At 40.3% G+C, this 21,037-nt stretch overlaps 1 protein-coding gene across 1 annotated transcript; it reads right to left on the bottom strand.

Moving 5' to 3' along the window:
- Window positions 1–618: 618 nt before the first annotated feature.
- Window positions 619–20,688, bottom strand: LOC138930699 (ferritin heavy chain-like). The gene is made up of 2 exons (XM_070291178.1): window positions 20,532–20,688; window positions 619–1,241 (listed from the first exon to the last, which is right to left on the bottom strand). Exons 1-2 carry the CDS (start codon window positions 20,686–20,688, stop codon window positions 619–621), a joined length of 780 nt encoding a protein of 259 aa, XP_070147279.1.
- Window positions 20,689–21,037: the final 349 nt, after the last annotated feature.

Here is a 21,037-nt window from a genome sequence, read left to right as displayed (position 1 = left end):
GCTTGTCAAAGAGGGTCTCCACCAGTCTGGTGTCTGTGATCTCCATCCTGCTTCCCAGAATCAACGAACACTAACATTTATATATTTTAGCAAACTCAGAGTTTTCAAGTAAAACTTAGGAACCCTTTATTTTAATCCATGACCCATCCCATTCCCTTCATTCTTCCTCCAGAGGCACCATTATTGTGATTTTCATACTTCTGCTCTTCACGGGCACCCACATTCACCAGCGCCTCACCTCACCGCCCCCCCCATATACCACATTGCTTATTAGGGGGAAATGGATTTTGTATTTTCCAGGTCCCATGGAACCCCTTCTCCCTCCCTCTGTGGAAATCCCAACCTGTCTGTGGACAGGGCATTGGAAGCTGGAGAGACTCCTGGATACATGTTTTAAAACTTGAGAAGTTAGGAGTTTGCACACACACATCAACCAGAGACCTTTATTTCTTTAGGAACCAATCACTTTATTGCAAGGAACGGCAAAATTGAAAGAAGAAAAACTTCAGTGAACTTTTCTGCAAGGGCAGTACTGGGGACTGCATAGCAGACAGAGTGACCTTGTGCAATCACCCCTGACTCTGGGAAAAGTCCACTTTTGGACTTAGAGTCCAGGTATCAGTCTTTCTTGTCACCGTCACCCAGGGTAAGCTTGTCAAAGAGGTACTCTGCCAGGCCGTCTTCCGCGGACCCCGTCTTCCTCAGGATGCTGACATGGCCCGCCAGCTCCTTGATGAACTCCACCTGCTGGTTCAGGTAGCCGGTCTCCAGGAAGTGGCACAGATGGGGGTCACGCTTTTCAGTGGCCAGCTGGTGCAGGTCGAGCAGGCTCTGGTTGATGTGCTCCTCCACGTTCAGAGCATCTTGCATGGCTTTGAGACCACTCTCCCACTCTTGGGTCTCCGGCTTCCTGATGTTATGGAAGGAGACGCGGCCCCCACGCCGGTTCTGCAGGGACATCAGGCTCTCAGCCCTCTTGCTATGCTCGTGGGAGTGGAGCAGGAAGAAGCGGGAGAAGTGCTTTAAGCCCACATCATCACGGTCGAGGTAGAAGGCCACTGCCAGGCACTGGAAGGAGGCGTGGAGCTCCAGGGCAGCGTGGCTGTTGAGCGCGGCCTCACACTCTGGGTGGTAGTCCTGGCGCACCTGCGAGGGCGGTGCGGGCAGCCTGACTCGCGCCGCAGGTGTGCCAGGTGAGAAGGCTAGAGTGACGGTGAAGCCACGGCGCCGGCCCAGGTGGCCTGGGAGAGTACCCAGGGTGGACTGTGAAGGTGGCCTGAGACAGGCGGCTCAAATCAGGGCGGCAGCTCTGGGATGAACTGGAAGTGGGTTCCGTTACCAGGTTTACGAGGGGGACGGAAGTTCCATTTCTGTTGGAGACGGGGCGTGCTGGTGGGCGGAGCTCGAGCCCAGTGTTCCAGGTTCCACCAGAGCCTGGGTGGGGCAGAGACTGAGCTGAGCACCTGGCATCTATTACACTTTAAATTTTGCTGTAATCATCCATTTCATCAACATGCATCTCCTTTGTATGGTAGGGGGTGTGTGTCAGTTCCTTTGGGTGTATGTGACGTAAAACTTCTAAGATAATATAGGGACCCTTCCAAATGCTAAAAGCATGGCATTTCTCTAACATCAGAAAACTTACGTGGATCGCTCTTCAGATAGATGTGTCCCTCTGTTTTGCCTCATGTCTGCTCGGAGAAGGCAATGGCACCCCACTCCAGTACTCTTGCCTGGAAAATCCCATGGACGGAGGAGCCTGGTAGGCTGCAGTCCATGGGGTCGCGGAGAGTCGGACACGACTGAGAGACTTCACATTCACTTTTCACTTTCATGCACTGGAGAAGGAAATGGCAGCCCGCTCCGGTGTTCTTGCCTGGAGAATCCCAGGAACAGCGGAGCCTGGTGGGCTGCCGTCTATGGGGTCGCACAGAGTCGGACACGACTGAAGTGACTTAGCAGCAGCAACAGCAGCTGCTCTAATTTGGGTTCCTTTCCTGGTCAAGTAATTCACTGTCTTTGGGGTGAAGTTTTGGGAGATTAAGCTGATCAAATGCCACTTTGGCTTTGTCCAAGGTAAGGAAGATTGGGGTAGGGTCAGAGCTTGGGTGTGGCAAACAGAACTGTTGTTCAGAGAGGTGCTCTTCAACCTCACAGTCCACCAGGACCTTCTGCACTGCTTGGATTTCATCAACTCTGTTCTTGAACTTTCTTTGAATGTGCTTAGCTTTCTACTACAGGCATATTATTTTTCTTTTTTTTTTTAATGAAGAATGGTTGATTTATACTATGTTAGTTTCAGGTGTACAACTTAGTGATTCAGTATCTCTATAGACTATACTCTGTTCAAAGTTACTATAAAAATAATTGGTTCTATTCCCTGTGCTATATAACATATCTTAGTAGCTTATTTATTTTATGCAGAGTAGTTTGTTTCTCTCAATCCGCTACTTCTGTCTTGTACCTCTTCCTTTCTTTCTCCTTCTCCCTTCTCCCTTCCTGTCTCCCCTTCCCTACGAGTAGAACTTGTTAACCACTAGTTTGTTATCTAAATGTGTAAATCTATTTGTTTTGTTACATTCATTTGCTCTATTTTTTAGATTCAAAATATAAGTGATAGCATACAGTATATGTCTTTCTCTGACTTATTTCATGAAACGTAATATCCTCCAGGTACGTTCGTGTTGTTGCAAGTGGCAGATTTTGTCTTTTTATGGCTGAATAGTATTCCATTATACTATTCTGTACAGCACAGCTTTATCCATTCATCTGTTGATGGATACTTGGGCTACTGTAAATAATGTTGCTATGAACGTTGGGTTCCACGCATCTTTTCAAATTAGTGTTTTTATTTTATTTTCTTTGGATATATGCCCAGGAGTGGAATTGCTGGGTCATACGGTAGTCCTATTTTTCATTTTTTGAGAATTCTCCATACTGTTTTCTATAGTAGCTGCACCAATTTACATTCCCACCAAGAGAGTACTAGGGTTCTCTTTTCTTCACATCCTTGCCAACACTTGCTATTTGTGGTCTTCTTGATGATAGCCATTCTGACAGGTATGAGGAGATTTCTCAAGTGGTTTTGATTTGCATTTCTCTAATTAGTGATGTTGAATATCTTTTCATGTGCCTGTTGGCCATCTGTATGTCCTCCCCGGAAAAATGTCCACTCATGTGTTCTGCCTATTTTTCAGTTGGGTTGTTTGGGTTCTTTTTTCTTTTTTTTATTGAGTTGTACGAGCTGGTTACATATATTTCATATTAACCCCTTATCATTCATATCATTTGAAAATGTTTTCTCCCATTCAGTTGGTTGTCTTTTTGTTTTGTTGATGGCTTCCTTTGACGTGCAAAAGTTTTAAATTTACTTATGTCCCATTTGTTTATTTTTTCTTTTATTTCCTTTGCTTAGGAGACAGGTCCAAAATACTGCTGCCTTTCATGTCAAATAGTGTTTTTTCTTCTAGGAGTTCTATGGTTTCTGGTCTAACATGTAGGTCTTTAATCCAGTTTTAATTTGTTTTTGTATATGGTGTGGAAATGTTCTAATCTCATTCTTTTACATGTAGCTGTCCAGTTTTCCCAGCACCACTCATTGAAGAGACTGTCTTTGTTCTGTTGTATATTCTTGCTTTCCTTTGTGGTGGATTAGTTGACCATAATGTACATGGCTTTATTTCTGCGCACTCTATTCTGTTCCACTGATCTGTGCATCTGTTTTGTGCCTTTTTTAGCTACTGTTTTGATACTATAGCTTTGTAGCATAGTCTGAAATCACAGTGCATGATAGCTCCAGCTTTGTTCTTTTTTTCTTAAGATTGCTTTGTCTGTGTGGTTCCATATGAATTTTAGGATTATTTGTTCTAAGTTTTGTGGAAAACGTCATGGGTATTTTGAGAGGCATTGTATTAAATCTGTAGATTGCATTGGACAATATGGACATTTTAACAGTATTCTTCTCATCCATGAAGGTGCCATAGCTTTCCCCTTCTTTGTATCATCTTCAGTTTCCTTCAGGAGTGTTTTATAGTTTTCAGAGTATAAGTCTTTCACGTCCTTGGTTAAGTTTATTCCTATGTATGTTTTGATGTGATTTGAAACGAGGTTGTTTTCTTGCTTTCCCTTTCTGATAGTTCATTTATTACTAATTGAACTTTACTGCTAGTAAACAGTCTGTTCAGATTTTTTGTTTCTTCCAGATTCAGTCTTGGAAATTGTTGTATTTATAGAAATTTATTCATTTTTTCTAGGTTGTCCAATTTGTTGGCATATAACTGTTTGAAATATTCTTTTATGATTTTTGTACCTTTGTGATATTAAATATAGTTTCTCCTCTTTCATTTCTTATTTGGTTTCCTTTGGTCCTCTCTCTTTTTTTCTTTAGGCTTTTGGGTTTGTTTATCTTAGATTTTCTTCCTTTTAATTTTTAGTTGGATGATAATTAAATATTGTGATAGCTTCCGCCATCCATCAACATGAATCAGCCATAGGTGTACCTATGTCCCCTCCCTCTCAAACCTCCCACCCCACCCCCTATGTTGTCACAGAGCACTGGTTTTGGGTTCCCTGCATCATACAGCAAATTCCCGTTGGCTATCTATTTTACGTATGGTAATGTATGTTTCAGTACTACTTTCTCAGGTCATCTCACCCTCTCCCTCCCGCTCTGTGACCCTAAGTCTGTTCTTTATGTCTGTGTCTCCTTTGCTGCCCTGCAAATAGGATCATCAGTACCATCTTTCTGGATTCCATATATGTGCATTAATATATGATATTTGTCTTCTCTTTTTAACTTAGCTTCAGCTTGTGCAATGGGCTCTAGGTTCATCTTCCTCATTAGAACTGATTCAGATGTGTTCTTTTTTATGGCTGAGTAATATTCCATTGCTTACATATACCACTATTTCTTTATCCATTCATCTGCCCATGGAGATCTAGGTTGCTTCCATGTCGTAGCTATTGTACCTAGTGCTGCAATGAACATTGGGGTACGTGTGTCTTTTTCAATTATGCTTTCCTCAGAGTACATGCCCAGTGGTGAGATTGCTGGGTCATATGATAGTCTTAATCCTAGTTTTTGGTTGTGTTTTTAAGGAATCTCCATACTGTTCTCCATAGTGGCTGTATCAATTTGCATTCCTACCAGCAGTGTAGGAGGGTTCCCTTTTCTCCACACCTTCTCCAGCATTTATTATTTGTAGACTTTTTGACCATGGTGATTCTGACCAGTGTAAGGTGATACCTTGTTGTAGTTTTTATTTGCATGTCTCTGATAATGAGTGATGTTGAGCATCTTTTCTTGTGTTTATTAGCCATCTGTATGTCTTCTTTGGAGAAATGTCTGTTTAGGTCTGCCCACTTTTTGACTGGGTTGTTTGTTTTTCTGGTATTGAGCTGCATGAGCTGCTTGTATATTTTGGAGATTAATCCTTTGTCAGTTGTTTCATTTGCTATTACTTTCTCCCATTCTGAGAGTTGTCTTTTCATCTTACTTCTAGTTTCCTTCATTGTTCCAAAGCTTTTAAGTTTAATTAGGTCCCACTTGTTTATTTGTGTTTTTATTTTCTTTACTATAGGAGATAGGTCATAGAAGATCTTGCTGTGCTTTATGTCAGAGTGTTCTGCCTATGTTTTCCTCTAAGAGTTTTACAGTTTCTGGTCTTACATTTAGGTCTTTAATCCATTTTAAGTTTTTATTTGTGTGTGTGTGTGTGTGTGTGTGTGTGTGTATGTATGGTGTTAGGGAAAGCTCTAATTCCATTCTTTTCCATGTAGCTGACCAATTTTCCCAGCACCATTTATTGAAGAGACTGTCTTTTCTCTGGTGTGTATTTTTGCCTCCTTTGTTGAAGGTGCCCATAGGTGCATGGATTTATCTCTGGGCTTTCTATCTATACAAATGTAGACCAATGGAACACATTGGTCCCTATTGCTGTTTTTGTGCCAGTACCATAGTGTCTTAATGCCTCTAGCTTTATAATGTGATCTGAAGTCAGGGAAGTTGATTCCTCCAACTCCATTCTTCTTAAGATTGCTTTGGCTGTTTGGGGACTTTTGTGTTTCCATACAAAATTTGAAATTATTTGTTCTCGTTCTGTGAAGAATACCATTGGTAGTTTCATCGGGATCACACTGAATCTACAGATTGCTTTGAGTAATATGGTCATTTAAGACAAGGGTGCCCACACTCACCACTGTTATTCAACATAGTTTGGGCAGTCCTAGCCATAGCAATCCGAGAAGAAAAAGAAATAAAAGGACTCCAGATTGGAAAAGAAGAAGTAAAACTCTCACTGTTGGCATATAACATGATTCTTTCATAGAAAACTCTAAAGATGACACCAGAAAATTACTAGCCCTAATCATTGAGTATAGCAAAGTGGCAGAGTATAGAATTAATACAAAGAAATCCTTTGCGCCCCTATACACTAACAAAGAAAAGTCAGAAAGTGAAATTAAGAAAACAATCCCATTCACCATTGCAACAAAAATAATAAAATACTTAGGAATAAGTTTACCTAAAGAGAGTTTACAAAAGACCTGTATGCAGAAAACTATAAGACACTGATGAAAGAAATTAAAGATGACACAAACAGAGAGGTATACCACATTCTTGGATTGGAATAATCAATATTGTGGTTTTATCTTTTCAAAAAAAGAGAAAAAGCTCTTGGTTTCATTGATCTTTTCTCTTGGTTTATGAGTCTCTCTTATTTTCTCTCTGCTGTTTATAATTTCCTTCCTTCTACTAACTGTGCTCTTATTTTTCTAATTCCCATAGATGGCAGGTTAGGTTGTTTAAAGTTTTTGTCTCTTGTGGTATGCTTGTATCACTATAATGTTCCCTCTTAGAACTGCTGTGGTTGCGACTCATAGATTTTGGGTTTATTCTGTGGGTGTTTGTTTGTGTTGTTTTTTTTTTTTTTTTGGCGGTGGTAGTGGTTGTTTGGAGAGGGGACCATACCATACAGCATGTGAGATCTTACTAGTAGTTCCCCAACCAGATTTGAACCTATACCTCCTGCATTGGAAGGGCAGAGTCTTAACCACTGAACTGCCAGAGAAGTCCCCTTATCTCATAGATTTTGGAAAGTTGTGTTTCCACTGCCATTTGTCTTGAGGTATTTTCTAATATCCTCTTTGATTTCTTCATTGACCCACTGGTTTTTGTAGTGTTTTCCCATTTTTCTTCCTGTAATTAGCTTCTGGTTTTATACCATTGTGGTCTGAAAAAATGCTTGATATACTTTCTATCCTCTTAAATTTGTTGAGACTGGTTTTTTGGCCTTAGTATGTGATCCAACCTGGAGAATATTCCATGTACACTTGAATATGCATCCTGCTGTTTTGGGATAGAATGTCTTCTAGGTATCTATGAAGTCCAACTGGTATATTGTGTCATTTAAGACTACTGTTTCCTTGTTTGATTTTCTGTCTGGATGATCTGTCCATTGATATAAGTGAGGTGTTAATGTTCCCTACTATTATTGTATTATTGTCTGTTTCTCCTGTTATGTCTGATCTATTTGCTTTATATATTTAGATGTTCCTATAATAGATGCATATATGATAACAAATGTTATATCCTCTTCTGGTATTGATCCCTTTATCGTTATATGATGCTCTTCTTTGTCTTTTGTTATAGACTTTGTTTTAAAGTCTGTTTTGTCTACTATGAGTATTGCCACCTCTGCTTTTATGTCATTTTTATTTGCATGAGAAATCTTTTCCCATCCTTTCACTTTAAGCCTATGCTTGTCTTTAGCTCTTAAATAAGTCTCTTGTAGGTGGCATATAGATGGTCGTTTTTTTTTCTATCCAGTAATTTTTTTTTCTATCCAGTCATTCACCTTTTTTCTGCAGATTGGATCATTAAGTCCATTGAACTTTAAAGTGATCATTGATGTGTATGTACTTATTACCAGTTTATTATTTGTTTTCTGGTTGTTTCTGTAGTGACCCTCTGTTCTGTTCTTTTCATTTCTTCCCTGATGATTGGATGATTTTCTTTAGCGGCATAGTTGTGTTCCTTTCTCTCTAGTTTTTGTAAATCTGTAGGTTTTTGATTTGTGGTTACCTTGGGATTCAGATATGGTGACTTATAACTATAATTGTTTTTAACTGGTAGTCATTTAAATTCAAACATATTGTAAAAGGTCTTCATTATTTTAGCTCCCTTCCTTCACATTTTGTGTTTTTGATGTCATACTTTACATCTTCATATTGATGCCTTAACTGTTATTGTATTTATAGTTGATTTTTCAGTTTTTTATCTTTTAATATCTATACTAGCTTATTTAAGTGGTTACTCCATAGCTTTTACTATATATTTGCCTTTACTAGTGGGGTTTTTCCTTTTCTGTACATTCTTAGTTCTTGTTGTAGCCTTTGATTTTCTATGCAGAGGAGATTCTTAACCATTTTCTTTAGGATTGATTTATTATTGATGGCCTCTTAGTTTTTGGTTCTCTGCAAAGTTCCTTATTTCTTTTCCAATTCTGAATGATAATTTTGCTGGGTAGGGTATCTTAGGTTATAGAGTTTTCCCTTTAATCACTTTAAAATACCATGCCTCTACCTTCTGGCTTGCAAAGTTTCTGCTATCAGTCAGCTGATAGCATTATGGGTGTTCCCTTGTATATGATTCTATTTTTCTCTTGTTGCCTTTAGAATTCTGTTTAATTTTTGCCATTTTAATTATGATACATTCTGGTGTAGGTCTTTTTTCTTTCATTTTATTTTGGACCTTCTTTGCTTTCTATGCCTGGATAACAGTTTCCTTCAGGTTTGGGAAGTTTTCATCCATAAATCTATCAAATTTATTTTTGACCTCTGTTTTTTTCTGATTAACTATACTCCTTTATGACTTCTATAATACAAATGTTAGTATTATTTGATGTTGTCCTAGAGGTCCCTTCAGTTCTCATTTTTTGAACTGGATTTTTTTTTTCTGTTCTGATTGAGTGGTTTTCATTATCTTTCAGATCTCTTATGCATGCTTCTGTATCACTTAGTCTGCTGTTAATCCCTTGTAGTGTTTTTTTTTTCCATTTAACTTATTGTATTCTTCAGCTCTGATTGGTTCTTTTTTATATTTTCTAGTTCCTTGTTAAAATTCTTGCTATATTCATCTATTTTTACCCTAGTGCACTTAGCATTCTTATTACTAAACTCTTTATCTGGTCAATTAATTATCTGTTTCGGTATTTTTTCATTTTTCAGAGTTTTTTCTCGTGTGTGTGTGTGAAATAAATTCCTTCATCTTCTCATTTTGTTTAACTTTGTCTGTCTCTCTGAAATTAGGTAAAACAGCAACCAATCCCATTCTTGAAGGCGTGTCCTTTTGTGGGAGCATCCTTATACAATTTGTGTGTGCCCAGTAGCTTTGGTGGTAGAGCTGAATCTGAATGAGCATGAATCATATCTTCGCCAAGGATTTCCTGGCAGCTATCACCTTGGTGGGCAGTAGGGCTGGAGTTGGAGGAGCTAGAGTCAGAGCCACGTATGAGATGGGGCTTCTCCTATGCTGAGTGGCAAATGCCACTCTATTTGGGGTGGGATTGAGTCCCAAAGTGCTGGAGCAGAAGCCTAGAGGGTTGGGTCTAAGCTGGTTATGTTTCCTCTAAATGTATGTTCTCCCTTCTCCCAGCATCAACATTTTGACCGTGGAAGGGAGCAGCGCTGGAGCAAGAGGGGCAGAGTGGGTTCCGTGTGTGGGTCTGGGCTTGTGCTTGGTTCGTCCCAGCACCCAGTCTGAGTTCCAGATATTCCTGACCTGCTGCCTCCCTAGAGTGCCATCATTGGCTGCCCTTGCCCCATTTAGATGTAGTGCTGGGTCTGAGCCAGCTCCATACCCCACAACTGCGCGCTCTCTTCAGCAATGGCAGCCTTTGCCTTAGTGGGGAGCTGTGTGATGGAGCAAGACGGGCCAGAGCATGCACTTGGAGTAGACTGGGGTATGCCCTAGGGTGGTTGCAGGAAACTGGATGGAGTCCCAGTCAGTCTCAATCTTCTTCCTCTGCCTTGTTTTAACAGCCAGCAGGTGTGTACATGAGTGGTGTCTAGGTTTCTCACAGCACCCTTGCCAGTGCTATTGGTCTTCAAGCCAGTCAAGGGGACTCATCTTCCCCGGATCAGACCCCAGGTCTGGGGTGCCCAGTATGTGGTTTGAACCACTCACTCCCCAGGGAAGATCCCAAGCACATGTGATCTCCCTCGTCTGTGTTCCCTGCTAGGAGCACAGGTCCCAGTCCTATTGCTTCTCCTCCCTCCCTCCCTCCCTCCCTTCCTTCCTATGTGTATCCTTCTTCCTGTCTTCATTGTAGAATAGAAGAGGCTTCCTGTCAGTCTCCATTTTGTTTTCAGTGATGAATTACTCCACGTGTAGATGTAGTTTTGATCTGTTCATGAGGGGAGGTAAGCTCAGCGTCCTCCTCCTTTGCTATCTTGATCTCCCAGTAGTCTGCTGCAGTTACTTTTAATCCTCTGGTTTTATAATTGTGAAAGCATATCATGGTTTTATCTTTCAGGCATGCCTCAAAATCTCTGGTTTGCTAACTATATCCTTTCTCATTTAGAGAATTGTTTTTGTTTCTAGCCTGCCAGTATGCATCAAGTATCACTTTTTACTATTTCAAAATAAAATGCTTGTTTTTTAAAAAGTTAATACATGTTCATGGCTTAAAAACCACATAGTTTTCTCTCTGTAGTCAATCAGTGGAATATTACTTACTAGAATAAGGAGAAGAAAGAGGAAGAAAAAGAAATAATACGCATGTGAAGAAAAATAGACAGATAAGAGAGGAATCTTTAGAAACCTATTCTTTAGAATCATGTCACTTTTGAGTATACATGGAGCAATTACTGAGACAGACTAAATTCTGGGCCACACAACAGGTCTCTGTAAATTTTAACAGATTTAAATCATGCAAGATATGTTCTCTGACCACAGTGGGATTGAACTAGAAATCATTAACAGTAAGATATTTGATAAATCCCCCAATATTTGAAAGCTAATAATACAATATACTTCTAAATAATCCAAAAGTCAAAGAATAATGGGTGTATCAAAATTATTTGGAATGGATCCATGGGCAGAGGAGCCTGGAGGGCTACAGTCCATAGGGTCACAAAGAGTCAGATGTGACTGGAGTGACTTGGCAGGCAGTAAGTAAAATCCAGCATATCAACATTTGTGAGATGTGGCTAAATCAGCGCTTAGATGGGAAAGTATAAGAACCAAACGCGTATATTAAAAAACAAAAAGAAGTCTGAAATTATCGAACTTCCCACCTTAAGAAATGGAAAGAATGAGGAACAAAAGAAATCTAAATCAAGCAGAGGGAAGAGTTTGTTGCAAGTCAAGCAGTGTCTTGTAACCTGGGACAAAGCTAAGATGTTGAGGAGCATGGCTGCCATTATTGGGGGCTGGCCCCAGGGAGAGACCAGTGGGTCAACTTTAGGGTCTGTGGTTGAACTGGCCATTTGGAATAGACGTCTAAGTGAGAACTCTTTCTACTGTGTGATGATGAAAGATACTGAAACAAAGACCTGGGACAGACTGAGAGTTCCTTTTAGGCTCTGCTGCTAAGTCACTTCAGTCATGTCCAACTCTGTGCGACCCCATAGAAGGCAGCCCACCAGGCTCCCCCATCCCTGGGATTCTCCAGGCAAGAACACTGGAGTGGGTTGCCATTTCCTTCTCCAGAGTATGAAAGTGAAAAGTGAAAGTGAAGTCGTTCAGTCCTGTCCGGCTGTTCGTGACCCCATGGACTGCAGCCTACCAGGCTCCCCCGTTCTGGGCTGAGGTACATTGAGGTGACTACCTAAGGCTTGGTCCTTTGAATGACCTTTGTGCCTGGAAGCAAGTGACTGGACAAAAAGAGCCAATTCAGAATCATATGTCCTTCTTGTCAGTTATCTAACTTCCTGCCCCTAGGGAAAAAGATGGAAATCCAACCTACATGCTAAGATTGACCTTGAAGCATGATACATCACCTTTCTAGATTTTCCTTGGTATGTTTTAAAAATTTTATTTTAATCTGTATCAAAAGGCTGTATATGGCACAGTTCCATTTATGTGAAATGTCTAGAATGGACAAACCTATAGAGAAAAAATGTAGATTAGTATTTGCCAGGGGCTGGAGGGAAGGGGAATGGGGAGTGACTGCTAATGGGTATGAATGGGTACATGGCTTCTCTGGGGGATAATGAAAATGCCTTGAAATGATGTAGTCGTGTGATTGTTGCATTACTCTTCGAATGTACTAAAAAACATTGAGTGGTATACTTGGAACCGTATGGTATGCAATCATATCTTGATAAGGCTGTTTTTTTTTTTTTAAAGGAGCAGTGTGTCAGCCAAAGATCAGACTGTGCAACAGAGATGAAATTCAGAGTAGGCTGTGCAGCTCATTTGTCATGAAATGTTACTACTTTCATCACTTGGCAATATTGAAGGAAGCAAATTTTCACGTTAATGATGGCTTCTTTTCTACCACCCAGCAGTAGAATAAGATGAATAAAACATTCAGAAAAAAAAAGGATTGAATACTCCTTATGGGAAAAGGAAACTGGTAAAGTTGAATCCATCAATGAAATGAAGGGAAGTGAAGTCGCTCAGTCGTGTCTGACTCTTCACAACACCATGGGCTGTAGCCTACCAGGCTCCTCTGCCCATGGGATTTTCCAGGCAAGAGTAGTGGAGTGGGCTGCCATTTCCCTTCTCCAAGGGATCCTCCCAACCCAGGGGTCGAACCTGGGTCCCCCACATTGCAGACAGATGCTTTACCATCTGAGCCACCAGGGAAGCCATGTACCCATTCATACCCATTAGCAGACCCTTCCCAATCCCCTTCCCTCCAGCCCCTGGCAAATACTAAGCCCTATTATTGAATCCATCAATAATTACTTGTTAATTTCTGTGTGTGCATCAATAATTACTTGTTAATTTCTGTGTGTGAAACTGTTCTAGGTATACTACAGAAGATAGAAATCCTTGAGAAACAAGTTCCTGGCCTATAAATACTCTGTCTTTTAACATCCATTGAATTTGACTTTTCAGCCTCACCCATACTAAATGTATAGGGCATTTTTGTTTGTTTTCACTTTTGGTCTGCCTTTAACATGCTTTAATCAGCATCCATCTTGAGCAGATGCTCTTGTTGGCCACCAGATGGAAGCCTAACAACATCTACATTTTCAAATGCTTGCTTTTTGCAATCACTTGATTTATTCAAACTGGATTTGTGGCATGAACAAAAGATGTCACCAGATTTTTCTTTAAGCTGTTGTTGGTTTTTAAAGTCTGAATTGTCATCTGTGTTTATTGCACAGTTGCCCAGTCTGAGTAATTTACTGATGTTGCTGTCAGTCATTACAGTCATCCAAACCATGTCAGTCTAGCCTGCCACCTGTTTAGAGACCCAAGATGGACTGAGATTGGACTCTTACCATTCACCTTCTCTCTGCCACTCCGAGAATTCCCTTTCCTTGTGGTAGATTGCATTATTGACTCAAAATTCTTTCTTCCCTCCCTGTCCTAATCATGGCTTCATTGATGGTGGTAAATACTCCTCTCTTCCCTGACTTGGGGTGTTCCAAGCCAATTGTTTTGGTCAATGATATATGAGAAGACCTAAGGTTTGTCAAGTTTGACCAAAAGATGTAAGTGTGCTTGCATGGTTGGGCATGGCCTCTTATGTTTCTTCCATCCACCATTTGAAGAACATGTCCTAGGCAGGTTGCAGAGAAATGAGACATATAGAACAGAAGGGAATCTAGCTCAACCAAACTCAACCTAAAGCCAAGCCTAGCAGGTAGAAGCTGACTCCTGCAAATGTCATTCTGCAGACCTGCAATGTGATTTTGAGGTTGCTTGTTAGACAGCTTTACTGCAGCAAAATTTGCGTAGGGAGTTGCCTTAGGCAGAGTTTCATACCTAGGTATTTTATAAATGTGGTTCCCCTGTATGGAATGATAGCAGCCAGAATTTGGTTACTGTCAGTTATAAACATAGTAGCTGTGAGCCATTGCAAATCGATAGCTGTTAAAATCACTTTTCTTGTCCCAATTCACTTCAGCAAGTCCTTGAATGCAAATCTGTTGAAGAGGATAAGTTTACCTTTATGTAGTGTCTTAAGACTCAGTTACCATGAAAACCAGTAAACTCAAGGAGCAGCATGACCCTGTATTCTACATGCAAAGAAAGAAGTATTTCCTAGGTGCCAGTTATTTGGCTTTGGTTCTTTACAGAGGAGGTACGATAAGTTTCTTTTATAAAGTAGCATATGGTGGAGATGGCTGACAGGTACAGAAAAAGATGCTCAACATCATTAATCATCAGGGAGATGCAGAGCAAAACCACAATGAGTTATCACCTCAAGCCTGACATCAAAAAGAACACAAATAATAAATGTTGGAGAGGATGTGGAGGAAAGAGACCCCTTTTTTACACTGTTGGTTGGAATGGAAATTGGTGAAGCCACTCTGGAAAACAGTATGGAGGTTTCTCAGAGAACTAAAAATAGAGCTACCATATGACCAAGCAATTCCACTTTTCAGTGTATATCGGGGAAAGAAAAATAAAAACACCACTTTGAAGAGATATATGCACCCCATTGTTCATAGTAGCATTACTTATGATAGCCAAGATACCAAAGCAACTCAAGTGCCCATCAACAGATGAAGGCGTAAAGAAGATGTAATATACGAGTGCAGCAGTGCAGGGGACCTTTTGAAGGAGGTTGCCATTTTCTTCATTACCTCCACCATAGTTTGGTCTCAGGTCAGACAACAGGGAGGAAACACAGCCCCACCCATCACCAGAAAATTGGATTAAAGATGTACTGAGCATGGCCCCGCCCATCAGAACAAGACCCAGTTTCCCCCAGTCACACTATTCCATCAGGAAGCTTACAGAAGCCTCTTACCTTATCCATTAGAGGGCAGACAGACTGAAAACCACAGTCACAGAAAACTAATCAAACTGATCACACAGACCCCGACCTTATCTAACTCAATGAAACTATGAGCCATGCTGTGTAGGGCTGCCCAAGATGGACGGGTCATGGCGGAGAGTTCTGACAAAATGTGGTCCACTGGAGAAGGGGATGGCAAATCACTTCAGTATTCTTGCCTTGAGAACCCCATGAAAGGAATGAAAAGGCAAAAAGATAGGACACTGAAAGATGAACTCCCCAGTTCGGTAGGTAGGTGCCCAATATGTTACTGGAGAAGAGTGGAGAAATAACTCCAGAAAGAATGAAGAGGCAGAGCCAAAGCAAGAACACCACCCAGTTGTGGATGTGACTGGTGATGGAAGTAAACTCTGATGCTGGAAAGAACAGTATTGCATAGGAACCTGGAATGTTAGATCCATGAATCAAGGTAAATTGGAAGTGGTCAAACAGGAGATGGCAAGAGTGAACATCGACTAAAATGGACTGGAATGGGAGAATTTAATTCAGATGACCATTATATCTAGTACTGTGGGCAAGAATCCTTAAGAAGAAATGGAGTAGCCCTCAGAGTCAACAAGAGAGTCCAACATGCAGTTCTTGGGTGCAATCTCAAAAATGACAGAATGATCTCTGTTTGTTTCCAAGGCAAACCATTCAATATCACAGTAATCCAAGTCTGTGCCACAACCAGGGATGGTGAAGTAGCTGAAGTTGAACTGTTCTGTGAAGACCTACAAGACCTTCTCAAACAAACACCCAAAAAATGTCCTTTTCATTACAGGGGACTGGAATGCAAAAGGAGGAAGTTAAGAGCTACCTGGAGTAACAGGCAAATTTGGCCTTGGAGTACAAAATGAAGCAGGGCAAAGGCTAATAGAATGTTGCCAAGAGAACACACTGGTCATAGCAAGCACCCTCTTCCAACAACACGAGAGAAGACTCTACACATGGACATCACCAGATGGTCAATAGTGAAATCTGATTGATTATATTCTTTGCAGCCAAAGATGGAGAAGGTCTATACAGTCAGAAAAAAACAAGACCAGGAGCTGACTGTGGCTCAGATCATGACTGCTTATTGCAAAATTCAGACTTCAGTTGAAAAAAGGAGGGAAAACCACTAGACCATCCAGGTATGACCTAAGTCAAATCCCTTACAATTTTACAATAGAAGTGAGAAATAGATTCAAGGGATTAGATCTGATAGAGTGCCTGAAGAACTATGGATGGAGGTTCATGACATTGGACAGGAGGCAGGGATCAAGACCATCCCCAAGAAAAAGAAATGCAAAAAGGCAAAATGGCTATCTGAGGAGGCCTTACAAATTGCTTAGAAAATAAGAGAAGCTAAAGGCAAAGGAGAAAAGGAAAGATATACCCATCTGAATGCAGAGTTCCAGAGAATAGCAAGGAGAGATAACAAAGCCTTCCTCAGTGATCAATGCAAGGAAATATAGGAAAACAACAGAATGAGAAAGACTAGAGCTCTCTTCAAGAAAATTAGAGATACCAAGGAAACATTTCATGCAAAGATGGGCACAGTAAAGGACAGGAACGAATTGGTATGGACCTAACAGAAGCAGTAGATATTAAGAAGAGGTGGCAAGAATACACAGAAGAACTATACAAAAAAGATCTTCATGACCCAGATAACCACAATGGTGTGATCACTCACCTAGAGCCAGTCGTCCTGGAATGTGAAGTCCAGTGAGCCTTAGGAAGCATCACTATGAACAAAGCTAGTGGAGGTGATGGAATTCCAGCTGAGCTCTTTCAAATCCTAAAAGATGATGCTGTGAAAGTGCTGCACTCAATAGGCCAGCAAATTTGGAAAACTCAGCAGTGGCCATAGGACTGGAAAAGGTTAGTTTTCATTCCAATCCCAAAGAGAGGCCATGCCAAAGAGTGTTCAAACTACCACACAATTTTACTCATCTCACACTCTAGCAAAGTAATCCTCAAAATTCTCCAAGCCAGAGCTCCCAGATGTTCAAACTGGATTTACATGTTTTTCAGTGTTAGCCAAATTAAATTTCCTTTTAGGAAGAGAAAGACTATGCATATTGTGATTGCCATGAGGGCACAGTCACCATTGTACCAACAATACCCCAACCAGGCATGGCAGACAGTAATTATTAGATTATTATTTTTACAAAATGAATGATTTAACAACCAACCAATGAGTGCAATCATATGCTCTGGTTTTGTGGCTACAGAGTACAGGTGGAACATTAGCAGTGCTGGAAACATTTTCAGTGATAGCAGTTTATATAGTTGAGGGCTGGAGAACTTTACTGAGGGAAATTTTTTAGGAAAGAACTCTTCAGTCTTCAAAAGCAGATACTAACAAGAATGTGAGATTGAAGTGTATAAAATCTGAATGTATATAGACAAAATTAATGTAAATTTGTCTTTTAAAATTCCAGGATGCATAGTCACTCTTTGGAGGTTGAAAAAGTAGTTTAGGTCAAATTAAAGACACCGGTGCCTACGTTACAAAGCAGAGACTGGAGGTGAAGGACATGTTTCACCAATAGGGTGTATAGCCTCAACATATTGATGAGGTTAATAAAGTATTAGATGAACTCATGGAATATAAGAGTTTGCAAGACAATTAAGAGGGGGTTTCTGGCATGATCTTTAGCTTTTAAAGTCAGCAAAGAGAGAAAAGTACCAAATAGGATAAGAATCAATTTGGTTCTATTAATGTCATCTGAAATACTGATTGGACAGTGGGTGGTATTTCATATGTTACATTGTTGTGTTCTGATGAAAGTGAGTAATAATATACACTGTTTTGAAAACATACAAAAGACTGTGAACAGTATGTAAAGACTGAGCTAATGAAGGGCTTGTGTGAAAGTAGCTGTAAATCTGTGCTGGGCCCAGGGTTCTGGAAGTGAGCCACACTAATGGATCATATACCAAAGCCTTGGTATCAACTGCCCCCACTCTCTTCAGTCATCACCATCAAACTGGGCTGTAGAATCCTAAGTTCTGGTCTGGGATTATGTGGGGAAATGTCGCATGAGTGCATCTGCTGGGGGAGAGGAAGGGATGGAGGAGATGGTGGCGCTGGTGGTTGAGGGCCCTGAGTAATAATACTGTCTCTGAAGAGAGAAGAGATACTTACATGGGAGAAAAACTGTTTAGGGTCTGAAGTCATGATTCACATGTTATCATTTGGATCCCTTAATCATATTTACAGTTCAGAAACAACACATTTTGTAGACTCCTCCATGTTAGGAAACAAGCTTCAAATCATATTTCAATGTTTCCAAAATCGATGCTAATCCTTTTAATCAGGGGTGCTGAATAAACGTGTTGCTTTGTTAAACTGGGAAATAGTTCAAGTGGCCATGACCTACACATTAGATTAGTTCTTCAATGTAATAACTTGTAAAGCTACATTTTGTAAATGGGACATCAAATCATTGCCTTTTATCTGCTTTTGAAATCTTAATTGCCAAAGGGAATTTTTTTGAGTAAAGTTAATTTTGGAAGTTAAATATAAATTTTTCACATTGTGAATCAACAATTTCAAAAAAAGCATAACCATATGTTTCTTATACATAAAAACAAAACTACATGTTGTCCTATTTTCTTCATATCTCTTCGCATGCAGTGAAAGATTTATGCATTGGTTTTGTCAGGAGTGAAAAATATTTTCTCAAGTTATCCAAGAATATTGGTATATAAATACTAAAAAATGTTACCACAGAAGGTTCTAGAATATATTATAAAAATGGTATAAATACTGAAAACTCATCTCTTATGAGATATATGAATGTGAAGGAGAACTAACTAGATTTTATTCAAGTTATTTTGGTTATTATTATAAACGAGATTTACCTTAAAACAGTGTTGTAAATTTCACATTAAACCATTAAAATACTGTTTTTGCAATACTTTGTAACAAAACTATACTGGTGTGCTTTGGAAGGTATGAGTTATCTCTAGATTGTGGTCAGTTTCAAATGTATACAAAAGTAGACAGAGTATTACAATAAATTCCCATATTCCCATTGTTACCAATCCAAACTTGGGTCCACTCACCCTCATTCGGTAAAGCTAATCTATTGACTCTGCGTTTTGGTGCAAAGAAATGCAGCATTTACTGCAGGGAACCAAGCAAGGAATTCAGGATAGCTAATGCTCAAAACACCCAAACTCCCTGATAGGTTTCAAAAGTATTTTGAAAGGCAAGTTGAGGAAGGGGCATCTCAGGGTATGTGATCAGCTTGTGCATAGTTCTTTGATTGATTGATGGTAAGGTACCAGGGCGATGTCACCGGGGTCAACATTATCAATCCTTAGGCACCAGTAAGTCTGGAGGGAGGTACATGCTCAGATCATCAAGTAGTTAAATTTCTTCCGTTTGGTGGTGTTAAATTTTACAAAAAAACATTATTTTGACCGTGCCATGTGGCTTGAGGGATCTTAGTTCTCCGACCAGGTGACCAGGGCTTGGACCTGGGCCCCTGGCAATAAAAGCCCCAAGTCCTAACCATTGGCCTGCCAGAGAATTCTCTGGTGATGGTTTTAACATCTGTAAAACAACTCAGGAAATGTACATAAAGGTATTATTACTTAGGTACTTCAGAGAGGAGCTAAGGCAGAGGATATGGGGCAGGGGTCTTTCCTAGAAAGGACCCACAGTGTTCTGCTCAGTTATACCATCTCCCACCTTCAACAGTTACTGACTCCTGGCAATATTTCCTCACCCATTATTATTTTGAAGAAATGCTAAGATATTTTATGCATAAATATTTCAGTGTGCATCTATATAACAGAACTCTTTGTTAAATCAAATAATACCACACTACCTTTAAATGTGCTTTGAATAGTTTTGTATTTATAACTGGAAAGGCAAAGCAGTTTCAAAGATGAGAACTTTGCTCTCAAAGTGTCTTGCATTGTAGGAGTGAATGTCGCCAAGGGACCATTTCATGTAAATTGGCAGTTATGTGAGCTATAGCTCTGAAGAACAGTGCACTTCAGTCAACAAAAGTTGATGAGCTATGCTTTCCCCATCTGACTGGAAAAATAAAACTGCAGAATTACATACCAGCAAATATGGAGGTACTGAAGTGCTTTCTCAAGTCTTAGGTTTACTATGTTAGAAGTTGAAAAAAAAAGATACTTGTTGGTCCCGTTTGTAATATTAAGAGGCATCTTGCAAACCTGCTCCAGTCATAAATATAACCTGGGAAGACTGGTTTTTAAAAATTTCATATTTCCAGCCCAGGTACACTAGAGGTTTATAAGAGTGATTCCTAACAGTCTGTGCTTTGTGAAAAAAGTACTGTGAAGAAGTCAGTTCTTTATTTTTCTTGAGATGGTCATACTTAAAGTATGATGATTGGCAATGCTATTTCATAATTATTCTTAGGTATTTGACATACTGTATGTAATGTATGAATATGTTGAGAAAGGAATGTTTCCTGCCATATCAATGAATCAGACATTTTTTATATCATATTTTTCAGCCCTTCCATTGAGGTAAATTTTGAGTGGTATCATGCTACTTTATCGCAGGGTGGTACGGTTCAAGTAAAAAAATCACACATGGATGTTTTGTAAGGGCAGCATCCATGGTCAACAGTGGTGACCACAGGAAGTGTGTCTCTAGGAAAGCCAGCCCTGCTGCACTTAGATCGTCACTGAAGCCCAGGGTGAGCTTGTCAGAGAGGGACTCTGCTATGTCAGCATCCAGGGCCCCCATCTTGCTACCCAGAAGTCTGCTTCAAACAAAATGAAGACCCCTTGATTTCATTCCCCTCCCAATCCCTTTCCCTTCACTATTTCTGGAGATCAACCCCAGTCATGATGTTCAGGCCATATTTTTACGTCTCGTCTACTCACAGGCACCCACATTCACCAGGGCCTCACCTGACCCACGCCCACCCCATATACCACATTGTTTATTAGGGGAAGGTACATTTTGTATTGTTCAGGGTCCCATGGGTCGCCTTCTTCCCTCCCTCTGTGCAGATCTTGAGCGGCCTGTGGACAGGGCATTGGTAGCTCAAGCGACTCCTGGATACCTGTTTTAAAACCTGAAAGGTTAAGGG

This window comes from Ovis canadensis, chromosome X, assembly GCF_042477335.2.
Source record: "Ovis canadensis isolate MfBH-ARS-UI-01 breed Bighorn chromosome X, ARS-UI_OviCan_v2, whole genome shotgun sequence".
NCBI classification, from domain to species: Eukaryota; Metazoa; Chordata; class Mammalia; order Artiodactyla; family Bovidae; genus Ovis; species Ovis canadensis.
Note: the sequence above shows the minus strand (reverse complement) of the source record. Positions and strands in the feature narration are given on the sequence as shown.

Bases quoted from the DNA above. Each gene is read 5' to 3' on its own strand.
- LOC138930699 (XM_070291178.1), bottom strand. From the start codon at position 20,688: ATGGGGGCCCTGGATGCTGACATAGCAGAGTCCCTCTCTGACAAGCTC. The intron at 1,242-20,531 runs GTGTGATTTTTT...GTACTCTCCCAG, and splicing joins TGCCCTTACAAAACATCCAT to GCCACCTGGGCCGGCGCCGT.